At 36.4% G+C, this 25,218-nt stretch overlaps 1 protein-coding gene across 1 annotated transcript; it reads right to left on the bottom strand.

Moving 5' to 3' along the window:
- Positions 1–63: 63 nt before the first annotated feature.
- LOC117329589 (mitochondrial dicarboxylate carrier-like) lies at positions 64–21,996 on the bottom strand. Its single transcript, XM_033887603.1, has 9 exons — positions 21,730–21,996; positions 16,950–17,066; positions 14,151–14,311; positions 13,660–13,701; positions 13,290–13,404; positions 10,586–10,678; positions 6,385–6,465; positions 5,393–5,449; positions 64–2,050 (listed from the first exon to the last, which is right to left on the bottom strand). Exons 1-9 carry the CDS (start codon positions 21,826–21,828, stop codon positions 1,952–1,954), a joined length of 864 nt encoding a protein of 287 aa, XP_033743494.1. The 5' UTR covers positions 21,829–21,996; the 3' UTR covers positions 64–1,951.
- Positions 21,997–25,218: the final 3,222 nt, after the last annotated feature.

Raw genomic sequence — 25,218 nt, 5'->3', positions numbered from 1 at the left:
CCACATAACCACAGTATCTATCAGACATTATCATACATTTTGGAAGAAAAACAAACAAGAAAGTTAAAATTCTGCATAATATGTATTCATTTTATGACTTTGATTTGTAATCTTGAATACATTCACATAAGTGAAAATGTATGTAAGTGATTAACAATTAAAACATTTTAAGATTAAAGAATAAGTAATAATACACTGTCAAGCTTTTCTAACTTTCAATGATTTTCTAATTAAACTCTACATAATTAAAGCACCCACAGTTTAAAAGCTAAAACTCTAATGGTTCCATAAAGATTTCAACACATCCTGTCATACTTTAAACTCTACAGGTACACTGAGCAATACAATTTACCTGAGCAGTAATAATCAAAAAACACTTTGTGCTAGAGAAAAAATATCAATATACCAAAGATAAATGTTTATGTTGTGGCTATTTGGATCTGACATTTTTCTCTACTAAAGTTACCCTGAGTTTTTTTTTCAACATCTCGAAGACAAAAACATTCACAAAAATTTCGGTGTAGGTTTCTATGTGCACTATATTAACAGTTGAGTACATCATTAATTATATAAGATACATATACAGTACTTGAATTATGGTTACAGTTATATTAGATTTTGATTTAATCATGATACAATCAACATTTTCTGGATAAATCCTTGTTTACATGTACAAAACATTATGCTATAGAATAGACAAACACACTCCATTCTGCCATATAAAGCATTGCTGTGGAATTGGAATTAAATCTGTACTCTCAGTACCTTCAACTGACAGCGACCTGGGCCCCACTGGCCGACAGGGATGTTATAATGATACAAAAACAGCTGCTGACAAATTACCATTACAGCATACCAACAAAGTGAAAAGAAGGGAAGTAACTCTGATAGATCAGAATGTTCGCCAAGGCCCCCAGGACCAGGTGACCTAAAAATAACCAATCAGAATGTTCACCAAGGCCCCCAGGACTAGATGACTTAAAAATAACCAATAATACTTCAGGCAACAAAAAATTTGGTGAGTCTAGCAGGATTTGGATGGTGCTAGAAAACGAAGCATAATTATGTGTCGATACAAAAAAAATCTATATCATATTTTCATATACATTTTGTTTGTCAACAAAATTGACATAAACACTCATACATTGATATCTTGTGCCCATCCAACACATTTATTTATTACACGTCTCAGATGTAATCAGCTTCAATACCTGGACATAAATTACTCGCATATTTCAAAAAAAAAATTCAAATGACAACAGCAGATAAAGTCTGGCCATAATAGGCAAGACAGCTTGGTACAATAAAACTACTGAAGTATAGCCCCCCTTTCTAACACAGTATGCCCTAGGTACATTTGTAAAACATATTAGAACGGTAAAGTTAACTAAAGCTAGCTTTGATGATAATCATTATAAACAATATGCTTTTATTCCTTACGTATTTATAATATATTTTAAAAGACAAAATAATTATTTATAGACAACAAAATATAAATTTTCAACTTTAAAATTTATAGACCATGAAAAAAATACTCTTTTAACAAAAGTCTTAATCAATGTTTTCATCTCGGAAGATGAAGGTATATAAAAACAATAAAGAAGTATATATATTAATCAACAGGTGTGATTAAAACAATAATTTTATCAGTGATGTAGTTATAGTGTAAAATACATTAGTCCAGGTGTACAGTAACTGTAGACTCTGATATTATAAATTCTGACTAGAGGTCCCTTCTTGTTTAACAGCAGGCTTTAACACAAACTCTTCACATTCTTGTACTCATTCACTGGAATTTCTAAACTGTAAGCAAACAACTTTGGCACTTCTGACAATGTAAATGCATCTGGAGATTGCACTGCAGAAATGACAGATCACCGAGCTCAGATGCAGATACGTCATGGTTCTCCAGAGGAAACACATTATTATGGAGTTGTAACCAATCTGATATCTACTTAGGATCATCCCCGAAATTCATGCGAATCTGCTCCAGGAACATGAAGGTACAGACTGTGTGAGGTCCCAGACGTACAAAGGCTGGAATAAAACCCTGTAAACACACACAACAAAATCACAAATCTTGGTATTGTAATTGTCTTATAATATGTAATATCAAATTAGTAAAATAACATTATTAAAGTAATAAACTTACAACACTGATAAAGTAGTAAACCTACAACACTGATAAAGTAGTAAATCTATAACACTGATAAAGTAGTAAACCTACAACACTGATAAAGTAGTCAACCTACAACACTGATAAAGTAGTCAACCTACACAACACTGATAAAGTAGTCAACCTACAACACTGATAAAGTAGTCAACCTACAACACTGATAAAGTAAACCTATAACACTGATAAAGTAGTAAATCTACACCACTGATAAAGTAGTCAACCCACAACACTGATAAAGTAGTAAACCTATAACACTGATAAAGTAATAAACTTACAACACTGATAAAGTAGTAAACCTACAACACTGATAAAGTATTAAACCAACAACACTGATAAAGTAGTAAACATACAACACTGATAAAGTAAACCTATAACACTGATAAAGTATTAACCTACAACACTGATAAAGTAGTAAATCTATAACACTGATAAAGTAGTAAATCTACAACACTGATAAAGTAGTCAACCTACACCACTGATAAAGTAGTAAACCTACAACACTGATAAAGTAGTAAACATACAACACTGATAAAGTAAACCAACAACACTGATAAAGTAGTAAATCTATAACACTGATAAAGTAGTAAATCTACAACACTGATAAAGTAGTAAACCTACAAAACACTGATAAAGTAGTCAACCTACACCACTGATAAAGTAGTAAACCTACAACACTGATAAAGTAAACCTATAACACTGATAAAGTATTAACCTACAACACTGATAAAGTAGTCAACCTACAACACTGATAAAGTAGTAAACCTACAACACTGATAAAGCATTAACTACACCACTGATAAAGTAGTAAATCTACAACACTGATAAAGTAAACCTACAACACTGATAAAGTAGTAAACCTACAACACTGATAAAGTAAACCTACAACACTGATAAAGCATTAACTACACCACTGATAAAGTAGTAAATCTACAACACTGATAAAGTAGTAAACCTACACAACACTGATAAAGTAGTAAACCTACAACACTGATAAAGTAGTAAATCTATAACACTGATAAAGTAGTAAACCTACAACACTGATAAAGTAGTAAATCTATAACACTGATAAAGTAGTAAACCTACAACACTGATAAAGTAGTAAATCTATAACACTGATAAAGTAGTAAACCTACAACACTGATAAAGTAGTAAATCTATAACACTGATAAAGTATTAAACCAACAACACTGATAAAGTAGTAAATCTATAACACTGATAAAGTAGTAAATCTATAACACTGATAAAGTAGTAAACCAACAACACTGATAAAGTAGTAAATCTATAACACTGATAAAGTAGTAAACCTACAACACTGATAAAGCATTAACTACACCACTGATAAAGTAGTAAATCTACAACACTGATAAAGTAGTAAACCTACACAACACTGATAAAGTAGTAAACCTACAACACTGATAAAGTAGTAAATCTACAACACTGATAAAGTAGTAAACCTACACAACACTGATAAAGTAGTAAACCTATAACACTGATAAAGTAGTAAGCCTACAACACTGATAAAGTAGTAAACCTATAACACTGATAAAGTAAACCTACAACACTGATAAAGTAGTAAACCTATAACACTGATAAAGTAGTAAACCTACAACACTGATAAAGTAATTAATCTACAACACTGATAAAGTAGTAAACCTACAACACTGATAAAGTAGTAAACCTATAACACTGATAAAGTAAACCTATAACACTGATAAAGTAGTAAATCTATAACACTGATAAAGTAGTCAACCTACAACACTGATAAAGTAGTAAACCTATAACACTTATAAAGTAAACCTACAACACTGATAAAGTAGTAAACCTATAACACTGATAAAGTAGTAAATCTACACCACTGATAAAGTAGTCAACCCACAACACTGATAAAGTAGTAAACCTATAACACTGATAAAGTAGTCAACCTACAACACTGATAAAGTATTAAACCCACAACACTGATAAAGTAGTAAACCTATAACACTGATAAAGTAGTAAACCTACAACACTGATAAAGTTATAAACTTACAACACTGATAAAGTAGTCAACCTACAACACTGATAAAGTAGTCAACCTACAACACTGATAAAGTAAACCTATAACACTGATAAAGTATTAACCTACACAACACTGATAAAGTAGTAAACCTATAACATGGATAAAGTAGTAAACCTACAACACTGATAAAGTAGTAAACCTACAACACTGATAAAGTAAAAAAACCTACAGCACTGATAAAGTAGTAAACCTACAACACTGATAAAGTAAACCTACAACACTGATAAAGTAATAAACCTACAACAATGATAAAGTATTAAACCCACAACACTGATGAAGTAGTTAACCTACAACACTGATGAAGTAGTCAACCTACAACACTGATAAAGTAGTAAACCTACAACACTGATAAAGTAAAAAACCTACAGCACTGATAAAGTAGTAAACCTACAGAACTGATAAAGTAAACCTACAACACTGATAAATTAACCTACAACACTGATAAAGTTTTAACCTACAACACTGATAAAGTAGTAAACCTACACCACTGATAAAGTAGTAAAACTACAACACTGATAAAGTAGTCAACCTACAACACTGATAAAGTAGTAAACCTATAACACTGATAAAGTAAACCTATACAACACTGATAAAGTAGTAAACCTACACCACTGATAAAGTAGTAAACCTACAACACTGATAAAGTAAACCTACAACACTGATAAAGTATTAACCTACAACACTGATAAAGTAGTAAACCTACAACACTGATAAAGTAGTAAACCTACAACACTGATAAAGTAGTAAATCTACAACAATGATAAAGTAGTAAATCTACAACACTGATAAAGTAGTAAACCTACAACACTGATAAAGTAAACCTACAACACTGATAAAGTAAACCTACAAAACACTGATAAAGTAGTAAACCTATAACACTGATAAAGTAGTAAATCTACAACACTGATAAAGTAAACCTACAACACTGATAAAGTAAACCTACAACACTGATAAAGTAAACCTACAAAACACTGATAAAGTAGTAAACCTATAACACTGATAAAGTAGTAAACATACAACACTGATAAAGCAGTAAACCAACAACACTGATAAAGTAGTAAATCTATAACACTGATTAAAACAATAAACATTATAAGTTATCTTCAACTTGATATCAGTGATATTCAATTTTGCCAAATCAATCATTTTGAAAATCTTACCTTGAAAAAACCTAGTGGTCCATTTTTCCCAATTTCCAATGCACAAGCTGCTAAACCCTGTAAATATTACAAGTTTGAGTGAATTTCCACTCATCTTGACCTCTTGGTCCCAGACCACCATTCAGTTATAGCATGGTGATTCTTAATGATGTCAGTTACCCCACTGACCCAGACATATCACAGGATTGATTGATAAACGTAAACTGAGCAGGACTCAGATAGATATATACCCATCAATAAACTAAATCTGTCCACAGGTTCACGAGATATCTTGTATATAAACTAAATCTGTCCACAGGTTCACGAGATATCTTGTATATAAACTAAATCTGTCCACAGGTTCACGAGATATCTTGTATATAAACTAAATCTGTCCACAGGTTCACGAGATATCTTGTATATAAACTAAATCTGTCCACAGGTTCACGAGATATCTTGAACCAATATCCACCAAAAACTAATCAGGGTGTAGACCTTAATGGTGTGATGCTATTGTGTAAATATGAACTAAAAGTTGTCAAGTGCGACCTTTGACCTTTTATCATGACCATGTCCACCAAAATCTGATTATTTGTAGACCTTGATGGTGTGAAGATGAACTAAATCTGTACAAGGGTTCATGAGATATTGTGTGTACAAGGATGTGATGGATGCTTGGACATATGAACACAGAGCAAAGGGATTACAATATAATCCCTTTACGTAGTGGGGATATGATGATACCCCATATGCAATATGTCACATATGACAACATGGCTTCAAAAAGGCTCTACCTCATATTGAACGTACCGATGCCACTAATCAACGACATAACACACAATTATCTCATATTACATGGAATTTAAAAAGAGAGAGCAGTACTGTTTTCATGTTTTTGCTGGCAAGTTGTAATGATATTCATTGTACTAACTCTTTGGTGTCAGTAACTTTGTATCATTACAATATAATTCCTCTAAACTCAAAATATTGTGGTTTAATCATATCTTACTTACAGAGTAGGTACCAGGAGGAGCATTCATCATCCTCGTCTTCATCACGTCCAAGGGCATGGTCAGGAAGGTAGCCAGCGTCCCCTTTAAATACAAGTATATATATCATAACAATGTTCCTCAGGGTCCCTATAAAATATGTACATGTCATAACAATGTTCCTCATGGTCCACTATAAAATATGTACATGTCATAACAATGTTCCTCATGGTCCCTATAAAATATCTACATGTCATAACAATGTTCCACAGCATCCCTATAAAATATGTACATGTCATAACAATGTTCCTCAGGGTCACTATAAAATATCTACATGTCATAACAATGTTCCACAGAGTCCCTATAAAATATCTACATGTCATAACAATGTTCCTCAGGGTCCCTATAAAATATCTACATGTCATAACAATGTTCCTCAGGGTCCCTATAAAATATGTACATGTCATAACAATGTTCCACAGCGTCCCTATAAAATATCTACATGTCATAACAATGTTCCTCAGGGTCCCCTATAAAATATGTACATGTCATAACAATGTTCCTCATGGTCCACTATAAAATATGTACATGTCATAACAATGTTCCACAGCGTCCCTATAAAATATCTACATGTCATAACAATGTTCCTCAGGGTCCCCTATAAAATATGTACATGTCATAACAATGTTCCTCATGGTCCCCTATAAATATCTACATGTCATAACAATGTTCCACAGAGTCCCTATAAAATATCTACATGTCATAACAATGTTCCTCAGGGTCCCTATAAAATATCTACATGTCATAACAATGTTCCTCATGGTCCACTATAAAACATGTACATGTCATAACAATGTTCCTCATGGTCCCTATAAAATATCTACATGTCATAACAATGTTCCTCAGGGTCCCTATAAAATATCTACATGTCATAACAATGTTCCTCATGGTCCACTATAAAACATGTACATGTCATAACAATGTTCCTCATGGTCCCTATAAAATATCTACATGTCATAACAATGTTCCTCAGGGTCCCTATAAAATATCTACATGTCATAACAATGTTCCTCAGGGTCCCCTATAAAATATGTACATGTCATAACAATGTTCCTCAGGGTCCCTATAAAATATGTACATGTCATAACAATGTTCCTCAGGGTCCCCTATAAATTATGTACATGTCATAACAATGTTCCTCATGGTCCCCTATAAAATATCTACATGTCATAACAATGTTCCTCAGGGTCCCTATAAAATATCTACATGTCATAACAATGTTCCACAGCGTCCCTATAAAATATCTACATGTCATAACAATGTTCCTCAGGGTCCCTATAAAATATGTACATGTCATAACAATGTTCCTCAGGGTCCCTATAAAATATCTACATGTCATAACAATGTTCCTCATGGTCCCTATAAAATATGTACATGTCATAACAATGTTCCACAGCGTCCCTATAAAATATGTACATGTCATAACAATGTTCCTCAGGGTCCCTATAAAATATGTACATGTCATAACAATGTTCCTCATGGTCCCTATAAAATATCTACATGTCATAACAATGTTCCTCAGGGTCCCTATAAAATATCTACATGTCATAACAATGTTCCACAGCGTCCCTATAAAATATCTACATGTCATAACAATGTTCCTCAGGGTCCCTATAAAATATGTACATGTCATAACAATGTTCCTCAGGGTCCCTATAAAATATGTACATGTCATAACAATGTTCCTCAGGGTCCCTATAAAATATCTACATGTCATAACAATGTTCCTCAGGGTCCCTATAAAATATCTACATGTCATAACAATGTTCCACAGAATCCCTATAAAATATGTACATGTCATAACAATGTTCCTCATGGTCCACTATAAAATATCTACATGTCATAACAATGTTCCTCATGGTCCCTATAAAATATCTACATGTCATAACAATGTTCCACAGCATCCCTATACAAGAGATCCCAGAGGGATCTTGGCGCCCACCATTGAATGATCTTTATAGGTTCCATGTCAGATTGATCTTTTCCCTACTTTTCCCTTCCTCTAAGTCTTACTTATCTGTGTAAATTCAGAAACAGCCCTCTAGTACTATTCAAACAAGGGGAACCTATATATAGAATTTAAGATTTAGCTATAATGGCTGTCTGTCGGCCATGTTGTTTTCGTATTGGTCCCAGTATGCAAAACTAGGCACTGAGAGGAACCTACATATGAAATTTGAAAAAGATCCCTTCAGTACTTTCACAGAAATAGCGATAACAAACTTCAATTGTCAAAATCCAAGATGGCTGCCTGTCAGCCATGTTGTTTTCTGATTAGTCTCAAAATGCAATATGCATAACTAGGCACTGAGGGGAACCTGCATATGTAATTTCAGAAAGATCCCTTCATTACTTTCACAGAAATAGCGATAACAAATTTTAATTGTCAAAATCCAAGATGGCTGCCTGTCAGCAATTTTGTTTTCCGATTGGTCTCAAAATGCAATATGTATAAGTAGGCACCAAGGGGAACGTCCATATGAAATTTGAGAAAGATCCCTTCAGTTCTTTCACAGAAAAAGCGATAACAAATTTCAATTGTCAAAATCCAAGATGGCTGCCTGTCGACCATGTTGTTTTCCGATTGGTCTCAAAATACAATATGCATAACTAGGCACTGAGGGGAACCTGCATATGAAATTTCAGAAAGATCCCTTCATCACTTTCACAGAAATAGCGATAACAAACTTTAATTGTCAGAATCCAAGATGGCTGCCTGTCGGCCATGTTGTTTTCTAATTAGTCTCAAAATGCAATATGCATAACCAGGAACAAAGAGGAACCTGCATATGAAATTTGAGAAAGATCCCTTCAGTACTTTCACAGAAATAGCGATAACAATCTTCAATTGTCAAAATCCAAGATGGCTGCCTGTCGGCCATTTTGTTTTCCGATTGGTCCCAAAATGCAATATGCATAACTAGGCACCAAAGGGAACCTATATATGAAATTTGAGAAAGATCCCTTCAGTACTTCCTCAGAAATAGCGATAACAAACTAAAATTGTCAAAATCCAAGATGGCTGCCTGTCGGCCATGTTGTTTTCCGATTGGTCCCAAAATGCAATATGCATAACTAGGCACCAAAGGGAACCTACATATGAAATTTGAGAAAGATCCCTTCAGTACTTCCTCAGAAATAGCGATAACAAACTCCAATTGTCAAAATCCAAGATGGCTGCCTGTCGGCCATGTTGTTTTCTGATCGGTCCCAAAATGCAATATGCATAACTAGGCACCAAGGGGAACCTACATATGACATTTGAGAAAGATCTCTTCAATGCTTTCTCAGAAATAGAGATAACAAACTTCAATTGTCAAAATCCAAGATGGCTGCCTGTCGGCCATGTTGTTTTCCGATCGGTCCCAAAATGCAATATGCATAACTAGGCACCAAGGGGAACCTACATATGAAATTTGAGAAAGATCCCATCAGCACTTTCTCAGAAATAGCGATAACAAGAATTGTTTACGGACGGAGGGACGGACGGACGGACGGACGGAGGGACGGACGGACGGACGGACGGAGGGACGGACGGACCACGGACCACGGACGCAGGGCAATTTGAATAGCCCACCATCTGATGATGGTGGGCTAAAAATATGTACATGTCATAACAATGTTCCTCAGGGTCCCTATAAAATATCTACATGTCATAACAATGTTCCTCAGGGTCCCCTATAAAATATGTACATGTCATAACAATGTTCCTCAGGGTCCCTATAAAATATCTACATGTCATAACAATGTTCCTCAGGGTCCCTATAAAATATCTACATGTCATAACAATGTTCCTCAGGGTCCCTATAAAATATCTACATGTCATAACAATGTTCCTCAGGGTCCCTATAAAATATGTACATGTCATAACAATGTTCCTCAGGGTCCCTATAAAATATGTACATGTCATAACAATGTTCCTCAGGGTCCCTATAAAACAGGTACATGTCATAACAATGTTCCTCAGGGTCCCTATAAAATATGTACATGTCATAACAATGTTCCTCAGGGTCCACTATAAAATATCTACATGTCATAACAATGTTCCTCAGGGTCCCTATTTATTATGTATATGTCAGAGAGTTTGGGGCGATTCCTAAGATATTTATGGATCAGAGAGTTGGGGACAATTCCTACAACATCCAATATTAGAATCACAACTTACCGCCATTGTGCTGCATGTGAAGTGTGTGACCAGATTGTCCTTGAAGTAGCCGGAAGCCATCAACATTTGTTTTATTTGGTCATAACCAGCAAGCTACAAAAGATAAGTACCAAATTAACTATTCATTAATACTGCTTTGATAAGGTGTGGAACTGGCTATGGTTTTCTGAATATTATCATCAATGTATCTTTATGTGATTTGATTCTATCTCATTTATAGTAACAATGAAATTATCTCCACATACATGTACATTATATAAGCTTCACAGTGAAAATTGCAGACAAATCATATGTATCATTTTTAGAGTTATCTGCTCCTTGTTTTCAACAATAAGAATAAAATGGTTATGTTATAGACAGTGTGACAACAGAAGGTGATACATATAGCATGGAGTTCCAACAAAATTCAACAAATTTTGTTGAACCTGTTTAAATTATACAACATTAGTAATTCAGAAAATAAGCTTGAGTTTGAATTATCAGAATCGATATCTGCATCAATCTTGGCAATGGGAAAATGATATTATTTTATTTAATTCAATATTAATTGATCATTAAACTTTCTTCATTTCATGAAAATTATGATTGTTATTAAGAAGCATTGTGTAGGTTCCAAAACAGTACACATTTCATTTGTGACAAAAGTTAATAATAAATAAAAAATTTTGAATTGTTTGGAATTGTCAGACCACCAAACCAAAGGATATAAAGGACACCAGTAGCCATGGTGAAATCTTACCTGACCTACAGTAACCATGGTATACCTACCTGACCTACATATTTACACTAACCATGGTAAACCTACCTGACCTACAGTAACCATGGTATACCTACCTGACCTACATATTTACAGTAACCATGGTAAACTTACCTGACCTACAGTAACCATGGTAAACTTACCTGCCCTACAGTAACCATGGTATACCCACCTGACCTACAGTAACCATGGTATACCTACCTGACCTACAGTAACCATGGTATACCTACCTGACCTACAGTAACCATGGTATACCTACCTGATCTACAGTAACCATGGTATACCTACCTGATCTACAGTAACCATGGTATACCCACCTGACCTACAGTAACCATGGTAAACTTACCTGACCTACAGTAACCATGGTATACCTACCTGACCTACAGTAACCATGGTATACCTACCTGATCTACAGTAACCATGGTATACCTACCTGATCTACAGTAACCATACAGTAACCATGGTATACCTACCTGACCTACAGTAACCATGGTATACCTACCTGATCTACAGTAACCATGGTATACCTACCTGACCTACAGTAACCATGGTATACCTACCTGATCTACAGTAACCATGGTATACCTACCTGATCTACAGTAACCATGGTATACCCACCTGACCTACAGTAACCATGGTAAACTTACCTGACCTACAGTAACCATGGTATACCTACCTGACCTACAGTAACCATGGTATACCTACCTGATCTACAGTAACCATGGTATACCTACCTGATCTACAGTAACCATGGTATACCCACCTGACCTACAGTAACCATGGTATACCCACCTGACCTACAGTAACCATGGTATACCTACCTGACCTACAGTAACCATGATATACCCACCTGACCTACAGTAACCATGGTATACCGACCTGACCTACAGTAACCATGGTATACCTACCTGATCTACAGTAACCATGGTATACCTACCTGACCTACATATTTACAGTAACCATGGTATACCTACCTGACCTACAGTAACCATGGTATACCTACCTGACCTACAGTAACCATGGTATACCTACCTGATCTACAGTAACCATGGTATACCTACCTGACCTACAGTAACCATGGTATACCTACCTGACCTACAGTAACCATGGTATACCTACCTGACCTACAGTAACCATGGTATACCTACCTGACCTACAGTAACCATGGTATACCTACCTGACCTACATATTTACAGTAACCATGGTATACCCACCTGACCTACAGTAACCATGGTATACCTACCTGATCTACAGTAACCATGGTATACCTACCTGACCTACAGTAACCATGGTATACCTACCTGATCTACAGTAACCATGGTATACCTACCTGATCTACAGTAACCATGGTATACCTACCTGATCTACAGTAACCATGGTATACCTACCTGATCTACAGTAACCATGGTATACCTACCTGATCTACAGTAACCATGGTATACCTACCTGATCTACAGTAACCATGGTATACCCTCCTGACCTACAGTAACCATGGTATACCTACCTGACCTACAGTAGCCATGGTATACCTACCTGACCTACAGTAACCATGGTATACCTACCTGACCTACAGTAACCATGGTATACCTACCTGATCTACAGTAACCATGGTATACCCTCCTGACCTACAGTAACCATGGTATACCTACCTGACCTACAGTAACCAAGGTATACCTACCTGATCTACAGTAACCATGGTATACCTACCTGATCTACAGTAACCATGGTATACCCACCTGACCTACAGTAACCATGGTATACCCACCTGACCTACAGTAACCATGGTAAACTTACCTGACCTACAGTAGCCATGGTATACCTACCTGATCTACAGTAACCATGGTATACCTACCTGACCTACAGTAACCATGGTATACCTACCTGATCTACAGTAACCATGGTATACCTACCTGACCTACATATTTACAGTAACCATGGTATACCCACCTGACCTACAGTAACCATCACTGCACGTGAGCTGGCCATGGAAGCTCCAGAAAACATCCTCTTGACACCCTCCTCCCGGAACACCCGGTACAGACCATCAAATGCATGCTTGTAGCTGTCAAAGCATTACATACATCAGTTTAGCATTACATACATCAGTTTAGCATTACATACATCAGTTTAGCATTACATACATCAGTTTGGATATATACACTGTTTTCTGTTCTATATTACATCAGCAATTCCTAGTACAATGTATAAACTATATAATAAAGAAATATTTCTAAATAGTTACATTTAATAGACATATTGCATGATTTTAATTAATCATTCATTACATTATTAATTAGATCTAAACTCAATGACTTACTTCCTTCTTTGGTCTTTAGGCAGTTTGACATCATTCTGCATTCTGAAAGTAAACATAGGTTATATTCTAAATATAAAAGAAAATGTGACTGTTAGGTTCTAAAATGGAACAAGCTTATTCGACATCCCTAAAGACCCTTATGAACCAATTTTTTACGGAAATTAGAGTCCGAAATCCAAAACTGAAATGGGCTCTGGCAGCCATCTTGGATTTCCAATTGCAGAAAAGAAAAAAAAACCAGGCGTGCACACCCCCTATCCGTAATGAATATGCCTGTGAAGTTTCATGAAGATTCTCCCAACAGTTTTGGAGAAAATTGATGGAAACCTCAGCTTCAGAAGAAATGTGGGAAGAGGAAGATAAAGGGAAAGGGAATAAATAAATAAGAAACAGCAAAAACAATTTGTCTCCCCCCCCCCCCCCCCCCCCTCGTTTTGGGGACATAATCAATCAAATATCTATCCCAGGATTAGTATTTTTTAAATGCTTACCGAACATTGATGAGATCAGCTGGTGTACCCACAAATCCCCCTGTTGCCCCGGAGACAGCAGCAGTAGCGACCTTCTGGTAAAACGGCATCACACTACCGTCACTTGTTAGCTGCTTCTTCACTGTCTCGTACATAGCAAACCGGGTCATGGAGTATGTCAGCTGGATCACAACAAATATTCACATATAGATTTATTATCATATAGGAGAAAATTATGTCAAAAATGGAGGAAAAACATCTACAACAGGTAAGAATTTGGAAACATTGTCATTGTTACAAATATTAAAGCTACCTTTTCTTTGGGAGCGTTAATGTACCTGGGTTCCATTAATGTGCTATACATGCATTGGGGAATACAGATGATCAGTCTAAAATTCTCAGGATCCTGTCAGACATTACTCTGACCATATAATAAGCAACTATTTAGTGGTAGTAAGTAAGATCTAGTGTAGTTTTAGTGATTTCATACATTTAGACACTAGTCAATTATACTAAACAATTATATAATGGTATTTATTCTTGTTTTAATTGATAAGCTTTCACTTACACTCTTATTTCTTTAAAAACAAGAGGCCCAGGGGCCTTAACGGTCATCTGACTCTAAATTAAAACCCTTATATTATTGTAGTATGCATTCTCTGTAGCAAGTATATAGTGGCACTGTTGGCCATGGCGGCCATCTTGGATTTCTGACCGACCCAATAAATAACAACACTTGGTCTGGACCATCTCAGGATCATTTCTGGTAAGTTAGAGCTGAATCCCATTGGTGGAATTTGAGAATAAGTTTGAAATAGGTGTTGTTCAGGAAAACCATGATTGCGCAATCATGTTACAAAATGGCCGCCATTGCTGCCATGTCAAAGTTTTTACGAGGCCGAAAAAATAACAACACTTTGTTGGCCCTCCTTCCTTAACATCCTCACCAATTTCCTGCTCAATGGCACCAGTGGTACTGGAGAAGAAGTTTAAAATGTGTTTTTCAAGATGGCTGCCATGGCGGCCATCTTGGATTTCTGGCACACCCGATAAATAACAACACTTGGTAAGGACCATCTCAGGATCATTTCTGGTAAGTTAGAGCTGAATTCCACTGGTGGAATTTGAGAAGAAGTTTGAAATAGGTGTTGTTCAGGAAAACCATGATTGCGCAATCATGTTACAAAATGGCCACCATATTGCTGCCATGTCAAAGTTTTTACGAAGCCAAAAAAATAACAACGCTATGTTGGCTCGCCTTCCTTGACATTCTCACCCATTTCCAGCTCAATGGCACCAATGGAACTGGAGAAGAAGTTTAAATTGTGTTTTTCAAGATGGTGGATATGGCGGCCATCTTGGATTTCAGACCAATCTAAAAAATAACAACACTTGGTCGGGATCATCTCAGGAACATTTCAGGCAAGTTTCAGCCCAACAGCACTGGTGGAACTTGAGAAGAAGTTTAAAATGTGTTTTTCAAGATGGCGGCTATGGCGGCCATCTTGGATTTCGGACCGACCCAAAAAATAACAACACTTGGTCGGGATCATATCAGGATCATTTCAGGCAAGTTTCAGCTCAATAGCACTGGTGAAACTTGAGAAGAAGTTTTAAATGTGTTTTTCAAGATTGCGGCTATGGTGGCTATCTTGGATTTCGGACCAATCCGAAAAATAACAACACTTGGTTGGGATCATATCAAGATCATCTCAGGCAAGTTTCAGCTCAATAGCACTGGTGGAACTTGAGAAGATCTTTAAAATGTGTTTTTCAAGATGGCGGCTATGGCGGCCATCTTGGATTTCGGACCGACCCAAAAAATAACAACACTTGGTCGGGATCATATCATGATCATTTCAGGCAAGTTTCAGCTCAATAGCACTGGTGAAACTTGAGAAGAAGTTTTAAATGTGTTTTTCAAGATGGCGGCTATGGCGGCCATCTTGGATTTCGGACCGACCCGAAAAATAACAACACTTGGTCGGGATCATATCAGGATCATCTCAGGCAAGTTTCAGCTCAATAGCACAGGTGGAACTTGAGAAGATCTTTAAAATGTGTTTTTCAAGATGGCGGCTATGGCGGCCATCTTGGATTTCTGACCAACCCGAAAAATAACAACACTTGATCGGGATCGTCTCAGGATCATTTCTGGCAAGTTTCAGCCTAACAGCACTGGTGGAACTTGAGAAGAAGTTTAAAATGTGTTTTCAAAATGGTGGCTATGGCGGCCATCTTGGATTTCGGACCGACCTGAAAAATAACAACACTTGGTCGGGATCATCTCAGGATCATTTCTGGCAAGTTTCAGCCCAACAGTACTGGTGGAACTTCAGAAGAAGTTTAAAATGTGTTTTCAAAATGGCGGCTATGGCGGCCATCTCGGATTTCGGACCAACCCGAAAAATAACAACACTTGGTCAGGACCATCTCAGGATTATTTCTGGCAAGTTTCATCTTAATCCCACTGGTGGAACTTGAGAAGAAGATTGAAATGTGAAAAGTTTACGCACGGCGCACGGCGGACGACGACAGACGAAGCACGATGGCTATAGGTCATCTTGACCCTTTGGATCAGATGACCTAATAATAATACAAATACTTAATAGGTGACTGGCCTTCCCTTATAGAAGTATCATATTCATTTTCCCCCTTATGTCAAAGTTTTTCTAGGCAAGGACTTATTTGTGAACTTTTTAGCCCGCTGTTTTAAAACTGAAAACTCCACGAAAATGAAGATGGGTGTTTATTGGTTGGCTGGGGCTTATTTGCAGATAAATACTGTAAGTGACCCTAGCACGGAGGGGTTTCCCTTACCTGCCTACACACAGAAGCAGACAAGCCATTGTACAATCCCAAGATACCATCATTCTTCAGGATACGACCGACAAGGGTGGGCACTTTGACTTTTTCCTGCTGCGTCTGTAGCTGGACCTGGAACAGATGTGAAAAAAAATGTCATGCTGGACTGACATCATAGACAATATAGAGCCCAGACTGACATCATAGACAATATAGAGCCCAGACTGACATCATAGACAATATAAAGCCCGGACTGATATTATAGACAATCAAGGACTGGAATGAAATTACAGACAATCAGTCCAGACTGAAATCACAGACAATCAGTCTGGACTGAAAACACAGACAATCAGTCTGGACTGAAATCACTGAAATCACAGACAATCAGTCTGGACTGAAATCACAGACAATCAGTCCGGACTGAAATCACAGACAATCAGTCCGGACTGAAATCACAGACAATCAGTCCGGCCTGAAATCACAGACAATCAGTCCGGACTGAAAACACAGACAATCAGTCTGGACTGAAATCACTGAAATCACTGAAATCACAGACAATCAGTCTGGACTGAAATCACAGACAATCAGTCCGGACTGAAATCACAGACAATCAGTCCGGACTGAAATCACAGACAATCAGTCCGGCCTGAAATCACAGACAATCAGTCCGGCCTGAAATCACAGACAATCAGTCCGGACTGAAATCACAGACAATCAGTCCGGACTGAGATCACAGACAATCAGTCCGGACTGAGATCACAGACAATCAGTCCGGGCTGAGATCACAGACAATCAGTCCGGACTGAGATCACAGACAATCAGTCCGGACTGAGATCACAGACAATCAGTCCGGACTGAGATCACAGACAATCAGTCTGGACTGAGATCACAGACAATCAGTCTGGACTGAAATCACAGACAATCAGTCTGGGCTGAAATCACAGACAATCCATCCAGACCGACATTACAAATAATCAGCCCAGACTGACATTATGGACAATCACAGTGGCTGAACTGACATTAAACATTCAACCCAGACTGACATTACACATAATCAGAGACAGTCAATACCAATTTCAACAGAATAAGACGATACTCCTCCATTTAAAATGGTTATTATGGATAAACCTTTCATCATGTTATATTACTGTTCTGTGGTCTTTTGTTGTAAAATGACAATTTTTTGTTGCTTGTAATTAATTTGTTTGCATTTTTCTGGTAAACATATTAACAACAATCTAAGTGAAATTATACAAGTATTATCCAAATCTGTGGGTTACTATATCAAACAGAATATAATGCTGATGACGGCTTAAAGTGTTAGAATATATATGTGTTCGCCTCCAAACCTTGTGATGTCAAGTGTGCAACATCACCTGACAGATACATGTGTGCACTGACACCTGACATCACAAACCACATTAAAACCAACTCTCCTGATTCACAAATTGACAGTTTTTGTGTGCATGCACATGTTCATCGTTCTATACATCAACAGTATTTTTGTAGGTGTAATGAACCACAGACAGCTGTGTATCCTGTTGTGAGATCTCACACATTAGCACATGATCACATTTTATCTTCAGCTTTAGACAGTCGTTCTATTTAGACTTGCTTGGGTACATATTCATGATCCCAATCTCATTCACTTCACACATTTTTTCCCCTTTCAAAGGAGTTTATAAAAAATCAAGTTTGATTTAATTATTCAGATATGCCTGGAACTAAATTTAAATTCATTAAAGTGTGGCCTATGATAAAAAGCTTTAAGTTAATATTGAGAATCATACATTACTAAAAATACAATGACATCAGCCATCCAACAGTACCTAGTTGTACATCACACCAACAACTTCATTTCTCTATAGTCAATGGAGTGATGACAAAGATTTCTATAAATAATAACCATGACAACTGACCTTGACACCCTGAAACATGAACCAGTAACAATTATACTGACCTTGGCACACTGAAGCACAAACTGGCTCAAAGATATTTTTTCTACAAATATCAACTGTGACCTTAACACCCTGAAAGACCAACTTGTTCAAGGTTGTCTCATAATGGACCAATATATGTAGTCTAATAAAAAAAAGTTTAATAATGATTCTATAAATAGAGGTAAATTACAGAATTACACCTGATATACTACCTTTATGGACGTTGGATCTCCCACTCTCCGTATATTCTATAAATAGTAATTGTTAACTTGACCTTGGCATTATGAAACAAAATGTGGTTAGAGGTATTAATCTCATACTTCACCAAAATTATGTAGTACACTGTATTATCAAAATCTATTTAAAAATCAAATCACTATAGCAATGACAAGAAGTCAACACACAAACCAAGGGCTAATCTAGGATTTCGGCAATACTACCCCATTATGACAAGGGCTGCAGTGTCTTGAATTATTCTTTAAACTTAAACATTTTACATGTATTCTTTGCTATGATTCTTACATATTTCATCAAAATTTGGGGGATTTCCCCTGTTTTTTTCTTGATGTGGAATTTGTTTTTATTTAAAGGGGAAACACCATCTGTGGGGAATACTAAAACCTAATTTCGGAAGTAAAGTTGGTTTAGATTACCTCTGCAAATGTACAAACTACAAAAAAATATGTGTTAAACTGAGTGTTAAAACAAGTGAACTAAACTTTATAGAAAGGTTTTCATCGCATACAGATGGCCTGAAGGACGGCAGAGTGGTATACCCAGAAGATTAACATTAACGCCATGGTTACCAATTTCTTTTTTTATTCTGTTTAGAGCACTAACTTGTTAATCACTGGAGAATCACTGAGCACACTCTACATGGTTGTTAATTGTTGGAGGTGAGGGGACTTTGAGACAGGGGAAGTGGAACCCGGTCGGTAGGGAAATAACTCATGTTACAGCGACGGTAATGATTACACAGAGAATGTTTTTTATTTTGTGTGAGTGTAGACCTAATGATATGATTATGTAGTACCATAACTGAACCAGCTTGTCCCTGCCAGCTACTCATTTCTGAAGTCAATAACACTATATATTACAGTTCTCATTTATCTGCCCTTGGAGATACAATTTCTACATCAGGAGTGCTGGATCAGCCAAATGTAGATCATCGCTGTTGTTAGTAACAGAAATCCTCCTGTACATAGAGATAAACAATAGATACACTGTGTATGATAATCTAGCATGGTAGTCACTTAATCTATAGTTCAACATCGTGTAGATTTTATAATCATTAAGTACAGTTCAGTGTTAAACAGAATAATAAACAAAATGGCTCATAATTGATCAACTGATATTGGTCAGTGAATTGCCAGGTGCTCTAACCTAGTCTGTGAACTGGGTACCTCATCACCTGCATTAGATGCCCAGTTACTACATATCATGTGAATTTTTCCTTACATTTCCTTGTAGGGGAAAGCATTCTTAAAAAGCTTTTGAGGGGAAGGTGCACATCACAGAATTGAAGAAGTTTCTGGATTATGCAGCAATAGTTTAGACAAGATGTTGAGAGATTTAATTCAAAGTGCAGATTTTGTTTCAAACTTGTAGATATAATTTTATTTGAATTAAGAAAGAGTGTGGATGCATTTTGAATATTCATACCTGGCACATTTATTGAAATTTAAGTGCTGCATGCCGGAATAATGTCACATTAGTTTTTTGTATATGTTTTTTTTTATGAAATAAATTGCAGACTTAAAATATCATGCTTGTTAACAGCAGAACTAAAATAACAAATATAAAATAACATGACACCGGTCCCAGTACACTCCAGTATCACAAATCCAGATGTTACACAAAAATAAGGCTTTACCATGTAATATCATATAAAAGAAAATTGATGCATTTGTATATTAAACTTGATTGAAAAAAATATATATATATAGTAATAATGAAACAGTTTCTATATAAAAAAAACACAAGCATATTTAAATCAGTAGAGCAAGTTGACAACAAAACAATGTTAAATGCTGGTCTGCTGTCAACCAGTAAGAACTGTTTACATAATATGTGCACAATTTTTCCCCACTCAAGTTTTACCTTGGATTTTCACAGTGATATGGTAACCTTGTAGTTTTCATGTCTTGGCCAAGTATAGCGACATTTTAAGGATACCAAAGCAGTGCCCTTAGAAAATTGTTAATCAATAGTGTAAAGCATATCAATGACAGTAAGTACGGGGGAAGCACATGTAAGTTTTATATAAGTACAGGGAAGCACATGCAAGTTTTATATAAGTACGGGGAAGCACATGCAAGTTTTATATCGCAAGTAGATTGGTCCATGGTAGTATCTATCATACATCCTCCTTGAACAGGGCACATTAAAAGTAATTAGATTTATTTTATTGATTTAATAAATTATGATTTTATTTAGATTAATAGATATTTTTCAGTTTTGAAATTGTTATTTTTTGTCCTTATTCAGTGTTCAAAACACCCAAACCTTTTTCACATATAATCTATATATTTTTCTATACATAAAAAATGATTATGTAAAGTCTTAAATTTAACTCGAAGAATCTCGCGGATGCAAAAGAAAGCAAACAGAAAATATATTAACTCAAAGTAGTGATTAATTAACATTTTTTCTTGGGTTGATATAATCAGGATATTGACCTCAGTCAAAGGTTATAATTATATAGATACAAATTACAATGTAGGTCTGCAGTTTACTCCACAGCTACAAATTACAATAATCTGATGGAGCACAATTATCGTTTAGGGACGATGCTAGAGCGTCACCCTACCTGTGCGTTACCTGTCCAAACAGAAGTAGCATGCTCTTGGTTTTACCTTGATCAGGTCCAAAGGATGAGTGCAGCACGCAGCCATAGCGCTGGCCACTCCGCCGAAGTAAAAACGCCCAACTCGCTTGGTCTTGTCCACCGGCATGTTTCCAATCGTAGATGTATCAGGATGTCACTCAGATCATCAGGTAAATACCAAAATAAGAACTAAAACTGCAAATCAGCATCCTCCACTACACAACACACGCTAGCATGCTGACGTGACGACGACCACTGCAGATGTGACCCACGAACCAGCGGGTTATCAGAGTGGTCTCCCTTTAACTACGATAAACATTGTAGCTTTCCGATACATTGTATGTAACACTATAAACGTTACAAAATATAATTATACAAAATATTTCAAAGTAATTTACGTTAAACAAACTTACTGTAATTCAACAATTAACAACATTGTACATGTACTGCATTCAATGCACCATATTAAACAAGAGGCCCAGAGGGCCTGTATTGCTTACCTTGTTCAAGTTCAAGTTTTATTTAACGTCGGTATATTTAAACACAAGCTCGTTTGCTGAGCTTTTACAATCGACATATATATTTGGTTGGATTTGACCAAACGTCAAAATAATGTTCATGTCGATGTCAAACAATGCTATATATGGTTATAGAGTGGGGATCCCAATGGTTTCAAAGATATATCAAAGAAACTAAGTCCCCAGATGTGGGGAAAGACCCCAGGGCCTATTTTTAGATCATGATTGTGTTTATCTCTTTATGTCCAACGATGCTATACATGGTTATGGGGTGGGGATCTCAATGGTTTCAAAGCTATATCAAAGAAACTAAGTCCCTAGGGGTGGGGAAAGACCCCAGGGCCTTTGGCCCAGGTGAGCTGAAATAGCCCTAGTTTTCTACAAATATCAACTGTGACCTTAACACCCTGAAAGACCAACTTGTTCAAGGTTGTCTCATAATGGACCAATATATGTAGTCTAATTAAAAAAAAGTTTAATAATGATTCTATAAATAGAGCTAAATTACAGAATTACACCGATACTACCTTTATGGACGTTGGATCTCCCATTCTCCGTATATTCTATAAATAGTAATAGAAAAGTTATACATGTACTTTCTTTTAAAGAGAGTTGTCAGTACAATGTATAACACTGAAAAAAGTCTCCTGAAATCAACCATTGGAAAAAAATGCTTCGGCTTCCTGAATGGCCAAGAAAATAGCGGAAATCACATACCTGATCACAAGTGTAATATCTACCTCTTAAAAATACAGTATACGTGTAATTATAACTGTATAGCAAGTTCAACTAAACCATCGTACAGGTTTGTCCAATTGTTACAACAGAGGTATTGCATTGAAAAAGCAATATTGGACTATCAAAATGGCCTAAAAACGTTTAGAACTTGACAAAATTGGCTTTTGCTGTCCTTTTAAATGCTGTAAATACTTTGATTAATCTCAGTAGCAATATGACCTAGACCTATTCCCGTAACATGTTATTTAAACAAAGGCAAGCAAAATTCTTAAAAGCATTTTATATCCATACCACTTGCGTGTTTGCTTCACTTATTGGAAGCGTCTGAGCTAAGGTGAAAACCTTACACAATGTAGCCTCAACAGTGAAAAAGGACAAAGTTCAGAATTCTAAACAACAAAAGATTTCCATTTTTTTTTTTTTTTTTTTTTGCACGGGTCTTGTCTGACTTGCATACGGTTTTGCAAAACCATCAATCATAAGAATGATGTTTCATGAAATAAATTCAAAATTAAACATTCATACAACTTTAATTTTTTCTTCAAAATTAATTACGTATCCCCATTCTTTGTTATTGTTTCTAAAATATGATGTAACTAACTACAATGTATAAGATAAACCATAATTCCCCTTTATCATGAGGACGTGTAGGAACTGTGGGGTGTAGTCTTTTAGTGGTTATATATATACGTTAGACATTTCTTTTGCTATCTGACGTTTTCTAAGAGTAGGAGACCACACCTAGGGAGCGTATTCGAGGTTGGACCGTGTAATTAACTTGTATCATAATAAAAACAATGATAGCTATTGACCCAACTTCCAATGCTTCATTGGCCGTCTGACTCCAAATAAATTGCATCAACGTTTTCTCCTTTGTCGATGGCATTGACATGCATGTAGTGTTCAATGACTTCAAGTGAATGTTACAAGATACACGAATTGTTATAAAAAAAATCGTGTTTTCAAACAATACGAACATTAGCTCTGTAAATGTATTCTTAATAAGAATAAATGCTGTACATAACTTGCCGGATCTACAACCATTTTGATGTTCAGTGAACAAGTTGTCAATATCCGTGTGTTCCACTATTTCATCTTTGACATTTCGTTGTAGTAGTTTGTCTAGGACAGATGCTGGAGTAAATAGGCGATAATTACTTTGCTGTTTCACTCTTAGGGATGTTCTCCAAGGGTCCGTTATCAGATCTGGGGTCGCTTTTAGCAATTTAGGATGAAAAATACCTGATCCAGATGATTTGTTCGGATCCAATTTCTGTGCGACGACATTTCTGGAGGGCTGTCGTCGTCTGGTTGGGTGAATACTGATCCAACTTGTAAGTGTCTTCAGCTTTCTCCATGTTTATTACAGACGTGGTGTTCGTGTCCTCGTACATACTTCCAGAAAAGCTTCTTGTTGGTTTTTACATATACTGTAATTTCCTCTCTTGTATAAGTGATAGCGGTAACTCTGAAAATTTCTGGTTGCATTATTTCTGGTTAATTTGCTCCCCTTGAAGTTTTCCTTGGTTTTGCGGTGTAGGTATTTTTCCATTGACGCCTCATTGTATTAATATATTTCTGAGCCTCCACATCGAGGCGTGATTTTCACCATGTTCGGTTCGGAAACGCCTTCGTCTAGGATATTTTGTCATCTGTCAGGTTCGCCCATGTCGGGTGAATTGTCGTGCTGGGTTTCTTTGACAGTAAGCTTCAGTGAGGTAGCATAGTTAAGTCGGCATCAGATCCGCACTATCGCAAGGAAGCAAACATGAATATACTTCAGCCTCCCAGACAACACACTTATATACTACATGACTGTATTTCGCTCATATGGGGACGTCCTTAATACATTTCTTAAGCTGTTGATAGGACGTTTAATAATGCAAAACCAAAATAGAGATTTTGCAGCAGTTTGACCGGAGTTGATTGTGAAATTTTGCTGCATTTTCCTCTTGCATCTCCAGTCTTTGTCATGGTGTTTGGTCACACTTAATGACTACTTTGTGATGTTCCGAGAACATTATTTTGATTAATATCTTTTGCATTATTCAGCAATGTCATAGCTTGTTGTTTGGTTTCTATGACAACCCTGAGGGTTGTACTTTAGTTTCGTCATATTTTCCTGGACGAAGAAGGGTCTATCTACACCTAGCTTGGCTGATACTGTTCTGACATCTTGTTCGTCTTTTATAGTAGCTACTCCGGATCATCTCCGAAATTCTGTCGTATCTGTTCCAGGAAAATGAATATGAAGACTGTAT

The sequence above is a fragment of the Pecten maximus genome, chromosome 1 (assembly GCF_902652985.1).
Source record: "Pecten maximus chromosome 1, xPecMax1.1, whole genome shotgun sequence".
In the NCBI taxonomy this organism is placed as follows: Eukaryota; Metazoa; Mollusca; class Bivalvia; order Pectinida; family Pectinidae; genus Pecten; species Pecten maximus.
Note: the sequence above shows the minus strand (reverse complement) of the source record. Positions and strands in the feature narration are given on the sequence as shown.